Source organism: Notothenia coriiceps, unplaced genomic scaffold (assembly GCF_000735185.1).
Source record: "Notothenia coriiceps isolate Sejong01 unplaced genomic scaffold, NC01 NC01_scaffold00023367, whole genome shotgun sequence".
In the NCBI taxonomy this organism is placed as follows: Eukaryota; Metazoa; Chordata; class Actinopteri; order Perciformes; family Nototheniidae; genus Notothenia; species Notothenia coriiceps.
Window position 1 is genome coordinate 4,542 of NW_011356068.1, and position 14,123 is coordinate 18,664.

General features: G+C 39.5%; 2 protein-coding genes across 6 annotated transcripts; both read right to left on the reverse strand.

The window, feature by feature from the left end:
• Positions 1-810: 810 nt before the first annotated feature.
• On the reverse strand, positions 811-6,110 carry mfsd1 (major facilitator superfamily domain containing 1). The gene is made up of 15 exons (XM_010781571.1): positions 5,832-6,110; positions 5,609-5,661; positions 5,302-5,414; positions 5,134-5,176; positions 4,913-4,980; positions 4,599-4,707; positions 4,341-4,443; positions 3,729-3,827; positions 3,318-3,429; positions 2,624-2,680; positions 2,145-2,301; positions 1,490-1,587; positions 1,249-1,361; positions 1,107-1,154; positions 811-901 (listed from the first exon to the last, which is right to left on the reverse strand). The coding sequence occupies exons 1-15, from the start codon at positions 6,079-6,081 to the stop codon at positions 831-833; spliced, it is 1,494 nt and encodes a 497-aa protein (XP_010779873.1). The 5' UTR covers positions 6,082-6,110; the 3' UTR covers positions 811-830.
• Positions 6,111-8,082: 1,972 nt separating this feature from the next.
• On the reverse strand, positions 8,083-12,348 carry p2ry13 (purinergic receptor P2Y13). Of its 5 annotated transcripts, XM_010781574.1 has the most exons (5): positions 12,122-12,348; positions 11,837-11,925; positions 10,934-11,138; positions 10,458-10,847; positions 8,084-9,310 (listed from the first exon to the last, which is right to left on the reverse strand). In XM_010781574.1, the coding sequence occupies exons 3-5, from the start codon at positions 11,114-11,116 to the stop codon at positions 8,837-8,839; spliced, it is 1,047 nt and encodes a 348-aa protein (XP_010779876.1). In that variant the 5' UTR covers positions 11,117-11,138; positions 11,837-11,925; positions 12,122-12,348; the 3' UTR covers positions 8,084-8,836. The 5 variants fall into 5 exon arrangements, with proteins under 5 accessions (XP_010779878.1, XP_010779877.1, XP_010779876.1 ...); XM_010781576.1 differs by lacking the exon at positions 11,837-11,925 and having other exon boundaries at positions 8,083-9,310; positions 10,934-11,135; XM_010781575.1 differs by lacking the exon at positions 12,122-12,348 and having other exon boundaries at positions 8,083-9,310; positions 10,934-11,135; positions 11,837-12,079.
• Positions 12,349-14,123: the final 1,775 nt, after the last annotated feature.

The following is a 14,123-nucleotide window of genomic DNA, read 5'->3' on the forward strand; positions in this document are numbered from 1 at the left end:
AATTTCTCTCCGATGGCCGTTATTTCTTCTAATCCTTGGCTGCTCCTGGTCTCTTGGACGCCTAGCAGGCTCATAATTATAAGGTTGTGGTCCGTCATATGCATTCGAATATTCATGTTCAACTTCTTCTGTGTCTTCTGTGTCGAAACTAGCATTGGGATCCATGTTTATTAATACGTTACACCGGCTGCTCTCCCCCTTGTTTCCCCCATGTTACGTCACACGCGGGAGGTCACGTGCCGAGGCTTTTTTATGCGGAAGTGAACATTTCTTACAAAAACAACGCCAGATTTCACTGTAGTGTATATTTCTGTATATTTTTTTGAAAATCTAGTGTATTCATTATTTTCCTACACATTTATTCACAGGTGTCTTTAACCTGGAAGTTGCTCTTTAAGTTGGCATAATGTTGAAGTAGTGCAACCCTGCTGTACTCGGCTGTAGCTCGTTTTAACACAACGTTAGCATTTTGCTTCTGGCGATTAGATTTTTGATTAGAAAATTATAAAAGTATGGTAGACATGTGGATATTATACGGCTGAACAAAACATGCATTTATCAAACAGGTTTGTTTTCTACAGACCTTATTTCGAGCTATTTTCCCAAATCCTATGGAGAAATCCCATTGCTTTTTTGTCAAGGGAACCCATGCGCAGCTTACTTCCGGGTAAACACGTCATCCCTGCACCACTCTATTGCATATGTACCCAAATATGCCTCTGCTCCTTGATTAAATAAGTAACTTGATTAGTATTTACTTTTCTGAGATGCTTGTCTAATTGAAGGTAAGACAGCAGAAGCAGTACAGAAGTGTGAAGGGTCAAAACTACTCACTCTGCATCTGAAGTGGCTTCTTTCTGAAGTCTGGCTCTGCCTGTGGCTGACATGTTCAAATGTCCTCCTGGATCAAGAGAGGGAGACGGTTAAATTAAGAGGTGAGTGGGGAGAGGGGTGTGCTGACGAGTAACAGGGTGAATTGAGGAGATGTCATAGGATAAATGGAATATCAACGGTATATTTGGTGGAGAAAACTGAGACAGTACGGAGAGGGAGAGAGCAGAGAGGAGAAGTAAAGCAGTGATTTCAAAGCTCCAGTGTTCTTTTACCTTTAAGATAATCCACAAAGTACAGCGTCACCACTGCCATCAGTGAAACTGCAGGAAATAAGGGGGGAAATGTGGGAAGTCACTGACAATGTCACTCAAAAGTGTCTAAAAGGAGTCCACACACAAACAGAAAAGAACTGACCGCAGATGCAGACGCAGAAAAACACTTCTAAAAACAGGTATCCTCGGTTGTCTAGGATAGCTCCTGCTGCCATGGCAACGAGAGCCAGTCCCAGGTTCTGGATGGACTGCATGCTGAGGGACGAAGGCAGAAGATCAACATCAGTTTGAATTAAAATAACAACAATTATCAGTCATATTGGTTTGTTTCAACTGTGAAAATGTATGTGATTGGTCATAATATAGCCATTGCAGTTACATACAAGCCATAGGCTGTCCCCAGCTGATGCTCTGGTACCACAAAGGCCACCATGGGCCACAGTGCACAGGCCAGTAAGGAGTAGGAGAGACCCAGAAGGGACTGGGAAATAGAGGACACACAGCTGTGATTACTTTTAATAATACAGGGCTCTCCACAGAGAACCTGGGTATAATATACCGCCTAAAAGAGCTTGTATATTGTATAATAACATGGTATATGACAATATTCACTTTACAACCAGTTCTTGAAATATAGAAGTAGTGCAATAGAAATATCTGTTGATTCAGTTCTTAAGAAAATAGTGTTAAAATTAAATAAAAATACTATCTTATCTTAATTTATTTATACGTCAACTATTATTTTTACCACCTCAGGCTGCAAGTTCACCTCACCATTAAAAACACATAATTTTTCTCCACAAAGAAAAATCAATCAAGAGTTTGCAACTTTAAGTAGGAACACATGTCAACAACTTTAAGTTTAAGAACTTGTATCCACACCCACTGTGACTTACACCTCTTAATCTAACAGGCGCAGCAAATGTACGATTACCGACAGTGTCATTCCTTCATACAACTAACCCGACCACTCTTTCTTAATGTAAAAGATCCAATGTTGTTGGGGTACAGATAAAACATTTTTTCAAGGGGCCTTACCATGGCGATCCATGGGTTCCAGAAGGTAAAGGCCAGCATCATGTGAGCGGCGAGTGTGGCGATCACGGCAACCATTACCCAAATCACGTTCTTGCCTACCCTATCCACCATGAAGCCTAGAACTGGAGATGCAGGGGCTGAGATGATGTACACAATACTGGGAAAAATAGAGAAGGATATTCATTTGTTATGACTAGAACCAAGGCAAATCCAAGTTAGCCACAGAAATTTTAGTTCAGAAAATATGTGCTAAAGTCAGTATTTGTGTGTGTGGTGCCTTTTTTGTAATATGACATTTTTTAAGTATTCTTCATTCCCAGTTTCAGGGAGCTGAACATTCGTCAGATGGAAATGTAAATTGTCCAGCTGTCCGTTAGATCAAACAAAATACACGCCAGGAATTAAATGCAAAATAAAATCAGAATCAGCAGACTATAGTGGATTGTTTGAAAAGGGCTATTACACCTGATCCGAGTTACCTGTTGACGGCTCTGGCTTCAGCTGGTGAGAAGTTGAATTTTTCAATGAAGAACACCCTGTAAATAAAAAGACAAGATGTTGGGCTCACAGTACGGAGAGCTGCTCGACCTTTATATTGATGTGACGACAAAAGGAGGAGAAATGGAGTTTACTTTTGCAGCAGGTAGGTCTCCGTCTTCTATTCATTGTTTTCTGCTCCATTTGCATAACAAGTATTTGCTTTGTAAGCACAAACACTCGATAGAAAAACCATGTCAGTTGCTAAGTGATTTGAGAGTGCCTTTCAAAGAAGGACATGTAGATTGCAATATCCTCAATTTGTTTTTTTTCACCGCAAACCCATTTGTCAAACCTCTTTCCATTTCTGACTCCCGCTCCATCCATTTGTGGTTCGATGACAACACAGCATTGTGAGTTTGCAGTGTTGAAGCTGTGATCAGGCACTGTCCTGATTTCATAGGGTTTCTCCATTGAATTCATGCCATGCCACTTAAACACAGTAGGCCTACCATATTGAGGTGATTTACATTTGTATTTAACAAAGGACAAGGAATGTTAAAGATTTTTCTTCAAGCATTACATTAAAGAACTACTGCTCCATAATTTTAGCGTACAATGCCCACGTTTTCAGAGTTAGGAGTTATTATAGTATCTCTCAATTGTGTGTGTAAAAGAAACTGATGAAATACTCACTGTCCCAGTCCAATAAAGGGGAAAATGGCGACATAGTAGCAAACGCAAATGAGGAAGATGAGCCACAGGGTTAATGGGAAGTCCTTCACGTCAGTCAACTTGATCACTTCGCCTAATATGCAAGATTAACACACATGCAACAGTTGGAAAGGCTTGTCTGATAAAATATACAGTTAGTTCCAAGAGGAAAAATAACACACATTCATTGAACAGTTTTTACGAAGAAAGCCACATCACAGCAGAGAAAGTGCTGAAGCCAATGAACTTGGCCAGAACGTCAATTTTAAGTAGATAACAGCAAAAACAAAACACTATTTCGTTGTCAACACTGACTTTACTAGGAAATATTGACAGAGGAGGCCAAAGAGGAAAAACAAAAGATAAAAAAAACACAATCTTGGAATAGATTACCTGTTTTGCCTTGTTCCTTGTTGAGGATCTTCTCTGCTCTTTTGTCAAGGAATCCCAACACCAAGGCACAGGTGAGTGAAAACAGGCAGGTCACACCAGCTGAACATCGACAAATACAATTACAGACATGAGTTCATATGGAGGAGTGACAAGAGAAATTAAAGCAATGTAAGTTCATGTTTTATGTTGGCTATTAGATTATCAAGGAATTTAAGTTTTGGGGTTAGGCTGATTGATTCTTTTGTCCATGTGAATTAATCTCAAATTATCAGTGGCAGTGGAGACAGATTATAAAATGAAACACAACTGCAAGATGTGCAATAGTAAAAGCACTTTAAGTAATGATAAAAAGTGACACTTCTTCTAACTCATGTGACTCATCTGTAACAGCCAGCCAGCAGCACTTTTAGTTCTCGAAACCACTTCTCTCTGTCTCTGCTCTGTGTGTTATCTGAGATCATTAGTTACAGAGAGAGGATCTGGTATCTTTAGCAGAGACAGAGATAAAGCGCTCGTAACAGGACTCTTCATGTTTAACACCTGCCAATTTCAAGCCTTGATCTTGAATGAGAAATGTACGCCTGGAAAAATGTGGAAATTCATGATAGTTACCGATCATGAGTGAAACGCCTAGTGCGGTGTGTCCAGGAGCGCCAACGAGGGCGACGACTCTGCTGTACACCCAGCCCATGATGTTCATGTTTACTGTGCTGCCCTTAAGACGAGTAGAGAGGAACATGAATGGACTATAGACGTACATTTACTATCAAAAACATGGATTTCTATAAAGTGGGTTTAGTGACCTTGGCTACAGTCAAAACAAATATTTATATGTTATTTGAAAACAATTATCACGTTGTGTTCCCTTACCACGCGTGCCATGCTGAGCTGAAGGCCAAATACTAGATTCAGCTCCTTTCCTTTGAACCAGTTCACTGCATAGGTGTTCTGGGCCACAGCCAGGGACTCTCCTCCAATACTGCCCATAAAATAAAACAGAGAGGTGGAGCATGTAAGCCGAATGATAGTACATGACCAAGCTGATCCTAATATTTGTTTTCAGTGTTGAAGGGCTGTAATATCGTATATGTTGATATCTGGCTGCGGAAAAGTCGCCCTCATGCATAAGGATACAGAGAACTGGACACTGGTAGATAAAGATGTTGCAAAAATAATTTGCCCACCCAAATATAAAACGTCCAGCTTCCATGAGCCAGAAGCGATTCACCAAAGCTCCAGTAGCAAATATTACCTGCAAAGTTGAAAAGTTAAAAAACAACATAAGAAATCAATATCTGTTGATTCATATTTAGATATATCATTTTAAAAAACCACATCATTTTAGGAACATATATTCTGTATTTCATAGAATAACTATTACATTTAGATAGCAAAGTAAACTTACCTGTCCAACACAGACAAATAGGGAAAAGATGATGGTTCCCAGCCTGAAAAAAAGCAGAAAAAATAAATAATTTAAAAACAAAAAGGCTACGCAACTCTTTCACTTTCACTTTTGGTGACATACTGGACTTATAAATAGTACAATGATATAAGGTGTCAGTCTTTGTACCTGATGCCAAAAACCCTATCGAGCAGGAACCCCCCGAAGAAGCAGAGAACCACATTGGGCCAGGAGTACCAGGCATACAGCTGCATGAACTTTGCAGTGTTCAGATCCAGATCCTAGCACAGTCCGGAAAGTTAAATCAGATTATTGTCCTCATATCAACTGTTTTATTTAAACATTAAAGTCTAGGTGTAAATACAGGTGTGTGGACGAATAAAACAATCTAATGTCAGCATTCAGGAGTAGGATTAATGTTCATACATGTTCCATTAAGGGTATAACATGGTGTACAACTCTGAGGGTGAATTACCTGGATGACTTGAGTTTGAAGTGCAGCTGGGTTATCATAACAGAAGTAGCTTCCTGGAACGAATTAACTAAATTAACTTACTGTACACACAATGGCACCGCATTTAATGAACGTCACATGAGCAACAAAACAAAGCTTTATTTTTCCTGAATGTTGCTCATTATACTCAGTTACAAAGTAACAATTACGGGTGTTTAGGGAAGTGGGGCTTTTGAATGCTCACCAAATCCCAAGAAGCACATGAATACCAGGACCAACACTCGGTGCAGGAGGTGTCCGGGGTCGCAGATGGCCGACAGGGGTCTGCCCGGTCCCCCGGCCGCCTGTCTGCCCTCGGCCTCATCTCCCAGCAGGCTCTGCCGCTCCTCATAATCCGCCATGTTCGTTTGTTTGGGATTTGCTGAGGGAAAAGTTGACGGCAGCAAGGAGGATGTAAATCGATCACATGACCTGGCACGAATGTCACGTGGCATTAGCTTTGAAGCCGCTTGTAGCTTGTAGAGCTAACCACACGCGCGTGCCTGCCGAGAAGCACAAGCACCTCGCGGGAGCGCGCAGGGAGAGACTTGTTTGGATGTCAACACAAACTGTTTAAAGCGTCAGCAGCAGTGATGACCTTATGCGTACGGTTAGTATATGCCAATCACATAAAAGGGTTTAAATGCATTACTGTACACATAGGAATACGCAATAGGACTGTATCCACATAAATAACAGTTTAAAGATACATTGAGAAAGCATAAAATGCACATTATCTCCTAATTTTGAGAAAAGTGTTACATTAAAAGGCTAATAGTGTTAGTTTATTTGTTTTATGTTTAATCTTGAAACAAACTTTTTTTAACTATTCTTTTGAGACATAAAGAAACAGGACTTTATTAGAGGCAGACATCAAATTGTAGGCTAATGACCTTAGACTTACACTAACCTTTAGCCTATTTCACTACCATATTTTAAAGCTAGATGATGATTATGATGATTTTTAAGCATATAATGTTTCACCGAACACAGGAAGGGGCTTGGCTGTCTACAAATAAAGACGGCTAATTTTAATTCTCCCAAAATATATTGAGGCTGAACCTGAACTTTCAGCTTGGGGGCCCCCTAGTGGCCGCAGGGGCTCTTTGCATCTGCATAGTCCGCCTAGGAAGAAACGGCCCTGCTACCAACAACCAACAGACAAGTAGGTAGCCTTTCCCCTTCTTTGTTGCACTGTTTGGGCAATGCAGTTTTGAGGCTGTGTCTGGCAGTTTTTGGGAAATAATTTTGTCCTTAAGTGGCCAAAATGGATTATTGCACATTTGAAGGAAGAACTCAGAAAGGCTTATCTCTCTTCTTTGCCTTTACACATTTCAAAGTTAAGGTCACCTTTGTTTTTGCATGTTGTTGAGTTCTAGCTCTGTTTTAAAGTGGGGTTAAATTTACATTTGTGTACCCATTGGCCATCATCTTTTAAAAAGTACTTCTCTAATTTTTACTTTAGTGTTTGTTTTGGAACAGTGAGGTAAGCTTGTACATTTATTTCATTTTACTCAGTTGGAATTTGAACGATTGAACAATGTGTCAAAATTAATTTTTTGACCTAAATCCTAAATCTAAGCTTTGATACTGTAAGTTGAATATAAACCATTTATCATGGAATTCTTGACAAGAACCAGTTTATAAGCTTCTGATGATTGGCACCACTGACATGAAGACTTGGCAGCTGTTGCTCTGACAGCAAGCTGTTACACATTGTTGCATTAAGAAACTGCAAGCCCCCACAACGACATACCTCCATCTGGTTCTCTTCTGTCTCCAACGTGTGCCTCTGCTCCAGGCAACATTATCTGCAGGGTTTATTTAATTTCCATGAATTTCATTTAGAGATTCTCATAATTCACTACTGCAGGGTCATCTGTCAGAGGATTTCATCTGAGGGTGACAAAGTCTTTTTCCTGGCTGCAGTATACTGTAGCTCCTTCCGCTTTGTAGCTCATACATTTCCTGCCTAAATATCAGCTTCTGTCAAAACCGACAGACGGTGGGAATGGAGGAGGATCATATTTCATTAATACATTGATCAGACCCACATGCAGACACAATTGTAAATCAGGTGCAAGGTTTCATTAATCCTGCAGACCAGTCTGTGAATGTCCTGAAACCCATCTTTAGGGTGTTGCATTGCTAGAAAAAATCAATTTATTCCAGTTCTATTTACTCTTTGCTCCTCTTGCTCAGTGCAACATTAAATGGTACAGTGCCTGACTGCAGAGTTTTTACAGATTAATATCGGTTAGTAGTTTTGGTTGTGCACACTAATAAAAAGTGCCTCATATTTTGATCAGCACCCATGGGAAATAAAAAAGACAAGTAATCATAATTATCTCAGGGTAAGCTACCACAAATAAACCACATCTAAACAAAAATCAATAAGCATTCCTTTAATTGTTGATGTGATGGTAATTTATATACTAGCGTCAGAGTGTTGTAAACTATGAATATCTGTGTCAGCGCCCCTTGGGTAGAGGAACTAAGTTAGATGGTTTTATCATTTTATGTTATTTGCTGCCTTTGTTGCGCAGCCACCGTAGTTTGCTGTGTATGAAGTGATCACTTTCCTAGTCCTTTGTCCTAGATTGAATTAGAACTGTAAATTCACCAGGTTTTAAAAACCTAATCTTCAACCCCGTTAGTATAAACACCCCATGCAATTTTTCTTTAAACAAAAATATTAATTTTATTATGTTATTATTATTATTCATATTGCACAGAAGTTATAGCTGTAAGCAGTGTCTATTGCAGTCCTTATTTTGTTATCATTTGGTCACTGTTTACATTGTGTGTGTCATTGGAGAATATGTGCTGTCAAGATGATTAGCCTTTCGCCAAAATGTCAGAGAAGGGAAAGTGCAGTTTACATGAGATAAGGGTACAGAAGGAAGTAGAAAATTACAGTGAACACAATTAAGGAAATGTTTCGTATGACTTAGCAAACCGAGGAAGAAGTGCTCGGTTAGTACTGTATCAAAAATAGCCTTGTTGGTGGGAACATTTCACCCGTCAGACCTCGTTTACCCTTTCCTGTTACAAAGCATTGAATATTCAACAGATTGTGATCACCTTGCATTCATTTAAAAAATGTTTGACAACTGTTTTCATCAAGATAAAATGCTATTTACATGTTGAAAAGCAATTCACACAGTGATCTCATCATTATTAATTTCCCATTGTACATTGTCCAGCCTGTTACTGTGGGACCCCATTATATGACAGTCTGTTACTTGGGGCCATTTGTGACATCTCCATTTGAGTTGATGTTGCCGTTGGTGACTCCATGGCACCTTTGTTGAACGACCTACGGCAGAGTGCGGCTGTCAGTCTTCTCCGAAACACTTTACACAGGAATACATAGATAAGCGGGTCTAAACACACATTGGTGGCCGACAGCCACAGGGTTGTTTCCTTTGCAATGTAGAGAGCATTCTGTGCCTTGCAATGACTCGCCATGCTGCCCGTTTGGGTGAGAGTGTAGGGGACACGGGCAAAGTGAAAGGGGGCAAAGCAGATGAAGAAAACCCCCACCACCACATACACCTTTGCCTTGATTCTGCGACTGGCTGCTTGAGATCTGCACTTTGAGGCTTTGTATGACTCATAAACCTTCTTGCTGATGAACGTGTAGCAAACCACCATCAATGCCAGCGTGCCCCAAAAAACCACCTGGAAGCAAACATAGACAAAACATTAAGCGCCGCAAAAGTACTTCTCACAGCTTTTCTCACGACTAATTTTGATGAGCTGTATATCAAAGGTCCGTTGAAATATCAGCATACCAATTATGTAGTAAATGTGCACTAAATTAAAATGTTATTATATAACAGCTGATTTGTTAAAGTTATAGTTCGACATTTGTGAAAAAAGGCTTATTTGCAACATTGGTGGAAGTTAGATGAGAAAAAAATGTATATCATGTCAGTGCTGCAAATTATGAAGCTGCTTCTAGCTTAAACCACACAGGGGTCTGCAACCTTTTTGATCAAAAGAGCAATTTTGCCCCCTTTACCACATTTTTTTTTGTCTGGAGAAAATACACAGGCCTACTAATACATCAACACAGCACTTGGGGAGTCCTCTGCACATTTGAAGAAAATGAATATAATTAAAATGGGCCCACTTTGAAATAAATAAAACACCCTAAAAAGAGTTAACTGATTGAATTATGGCCGAAGATTGTCAGCTGTCTTCCTCTTCCGTGTTTTTCCTCCAATACGTAAAGGCTGCAGCACCTTGGACAACTTCTCTCAATATATCAAATATAGGCCTCCCGGTAAACCAGCATCGTTTGCTGTGAAAGCATATAACTCTAATCACCAGAATGAAACCCTCTGTGTCCCTCCGATACTTTTATTTTCTTTGATTTATCAATAGTTCGCTCATCGAGCCAGGGGTCAGGTTATTGGTATGCAAGAAAAGGCGCTGGTGCGGGACCGTACAGGATGTGACGCATATTTTAGTTGACCTAATTAAAACCGTTTTTAAAAAAATGGTATGTGTCACAGTCTATGGTCACAGTATCACCTCAAAATACAAGATACGAAACATTTTCAACCGTGCTACAAAATATAAATAGTCCTACAAATATTTTTATTTTATTTCCTTCTTATTTGTGTGTCTAAAGCTCAAGGTGGCTCGAGAGCCGCGGGTTGCCGACCCCTGGGTTAGCACAACGGTTAAAAACAGCTAGCTTGACTCTGTCCAATAAGAACATCTAGATACCTATTCCTCTAAATCGCAATTAACATCTTGACATCTATACAAAAATCATACTTTAATTTTTTTTAGTAGTATTCCTCTACTTTATAGCTACCTGACAGAAGTAGTTGAATCCTGCATGCCAGAGCATACCAGCGTTGTTCTTCATAGAGGTGCACTTCAGTCTGCCTCCAGGGTCGCGTGGAAGCTTGTCACTTAGAATAACGTTGGGTAATGCTAACGCTAGCATGACCACCCACACAGCTGCACTCAGCAGCTGACCAACACGAACCCGCTGCAGGACACACTTCCCAAATGGCCTGACTATCTTCAGGTAGCGGTCCAGGCTGATGAGGCCTAGCAAGAGGATGCTGATGTACATGGTGATGTAGAAGAGAACTGCAGAGTATCGGCAGTGGAATGCGCGTAGATATAAGGAACCCACACCAGCATCACTTAAGACTCTCAGAGGGATGGTCAGGGTCATCAGCAAGTCAGCCACGACCTGGTAATGAAGGAGGTTTATGTTTTTTTTTTTTTTTTTGAACGGCGTAGACAAACTACATTAAGCAAAAGCCTTTTGAGTCTTACCACATTTTTTAGAAAGACCACAAATGTTGAGGAGCTGGGGATGCTGAAGAAGATCCATGCAGCCAGGGAATTCAGTATCAGGGCAACTATAAATAAGATGCTGTAGAGACAGGGGAACACCACAGCTGTCACACTGGTATCCCGATCACACTTCATAGAAGTGTTTGACAGGGTGTTGTTCATCTTCAGATCTTCGCTACACCTTCTGAGAGCAGAGGAGAGAAGATAAAACGAAAGTAAGATTGTCACATCTTAAAATAGTCAATTGAGTCCCATAAGAATTTTAAAGAGGAACAGTGTAATGTTTTTTTTTTCAGTAAATACAAAAATGCCATTTCCTCTTTGAGCTTGTCCTAGAAAGAACTAGCTGAATTACCTTTTTGATAAATGTTTCTCTTTCTTTTATATCTTTTAGGGCGTAACTCTGAAAATGTAGTTATTTTTATCTTAATTCACGAAGTAAAGTTCAATCTGACCCTTTCAGGAACAAACAAATACTTTTTTTTCAGATATAAACTAAACCCAGGGTCACCGCTGTATTAAAACAAAAATATTTAGAATAGGGGTTACCAAGTAGCTAATAGTTCTGTCAGTTCCTACTAGTAATAATGCAAACTAAAATTAACAGTAAGAGTGCAGATACACCAAATATACAGTGATTTAGGCATCAGACCTTTGCATTTGTTCATTCTGCATTGTTTTCCGACTGACTGTACATTTGTGAAACCCTTAACAGTTTAGAATTACACTAAATACTATGGCAACCAAGATATACTCTAAACATGTAAGTGTAAATGCTAATTTTAATAAGCTCTGTTACAACAATTATATATATCCTTTTCCCAGTTAAGACTGGTAATCTATCTAGGAGAGGAACTTGTAAAGTCAATAATTGAGTCTTACCTTCTTACTGTGTCAATGAAGCAATGAAAAACTGCAGTGCTTAAAAAAAGGAACAAGTGAAATATCCTATTGCCCTTTCCTCTTTTTACCTACAGGAAGGAAATGTAACAAAAGAAAGCCCCAAATTGCTGAATGAAATTCAAAATATTTAATCTATCAAGAAATAGTACTTCTGACCTAAAGAAGTTTAAGCTGCTCTGCTTCCTCAGTATTTCTCTCTCGCTGTCTTTAAGCGTGTGTGTGTGTGTGTGTGTGTGTGTGTGTGTGTGTGTTTGATGCTCTTACAATGGGTGGTCTCTGGAGTTACTGTGTGGCTGTCTTGTCACAATCCCAAGGAGTTTGCCAGTCTTCCTCCGGGTAAAAGCCCCTTTCCTTCCTTGCTTCCTGTTCCAATTGTCTGCTGAGAGGCTTGTTCTGCTCCGTGCCAGTCCCCCTGCCTCCGCTAGCTTGCGTCAGGCTGGCTATTGACAGGCAAACACCAAAGCCATGGACTCATTTCTCGACACACATCTAGAGACCTCCTGCACCACACTGCCCCTCCTCTATCCTGCAGCTTATTTAACAAACCTTTATATCTCTTCTCTTATTGTGACACTGTGCCTAACCACAGAGACATAAGCAAAACAATAGACGTGAACATTGCACTGCTGACTTCTCATAAAATTGTGGTTGCATGGTTTCCTTAAACTCATTTACAATAAATGCTATACCAAGGCAGAAGGGGCAACACATTTACAAATAGGTTTTTTTTTTTTATGTACTTGTGTAATTGTATAGTTTTTATTTCATTTACTACTAAGACCACATTTTCAGACATCTGTAAGCCTGTTTTTGAGATAGCATATTTCTGCTTTCTACGATTCCCTTAGTGCTGTCTTGATAAAAATAGTGCATTTTGAGAACACAACATGATTTCCTGTGAGATTATGCTCAGATCTCTGCCAGAAATGATGTCAGAGGGGATAGCATTTGCTGAGAAGTCACACGCATTTTTCTTTAACTGTAGTTCCTCAAGTGAACTCACAATTTACTTGCTGTAATACATAATCAAAAGGATCAGGTCACATCATCTTTTAGTAAAAATCACACTGTCAAGAAAGAATTTCCATATTACCACATTTCCCTGCGGCCTGGCTTCTGTTGCAGAATTTAAAACTCAGCAAACCCTGTAGGGTCTGTTCAGTGATTGAAAAAGTTAGCTCAACTGAAATAATTGTATTTAATGGGAAAAGTGTTGGTTATAGTACTGAGCAGAATCGCACCTCAGTATAATGTGTATTAAGGAATGATTACAACAACTCTTAAGATTTACAGCATGCTTTATTATTCACTTTACCTTTGTTTTTTTTGCAGCTATAAAACAAATGTATTATTTGCAATAACCTTTCATGTTGCGCTTATTAACATGCTGCCAAGCAAGCCGGCCAACGGACACATTGCACATCTGAATAAACTTATAAAAGACATGACCTATTTTTACTGTCACCACAAACATTTTAGGTCTTCAGTTTGAGATGCAAATGTTAACTTTTTTTTCTTCTAACTTGCTTTGCATGGAATCCTCATTTACAGTCTCTCTTTTAAAACTATATTCACCTAATGGTTTAAACTTCCAGACACAATACAAAACTGTGACATAAAAAAACATCATAATAACAAAACCCTATTGTTTCATACTGTTTATCTCATCCAACCTTATTGTATTTCCTGTAAATGTTTTTCTAGCTATTTAGAGCGGCACACTGACAAGACAAAAAACCTCACACCACAACGTCAATACTAAATGCGCAACATTGTATGTGTGAAACAATATCTTGACCTTTCTGAGCCTAGATCTTAAAAATGCATGTTCATGACCTTTGTGGTGTAATGCCTTTAGCTGTGTCTGCTTAGGCTTTGAATGAGATGGACACTTTTTTTATCATAGAAACCAGTTTCTCCTTGAACTCCCGACACAGAAAGACATAGAGAATTGGGACCACGCAGATGTTTGTGCTGGCAAGCCAGAGGCTGATTTCCTTGGTAAACGTACTGCTTAAAATATTGCAGACGGTAAAAGAAGAATAGTTAACTTGTTGGAAAGTGTAAGGGATCCTTACAATATGGTATGGTCCAAATGACACAAAAAACACAACAACAACTAGAAATACACGGAGTTTGATCTTCTTCTGTGCCTGGTTGTTGCTGCTGCCAGAGTTCCGAAAAGACTGGATTACCTTGTTTGCAATGGAGATGTAGCAAACAGCAAGGACCACACTGACAATCCAGAAGAAAGCATTCTGGAAGA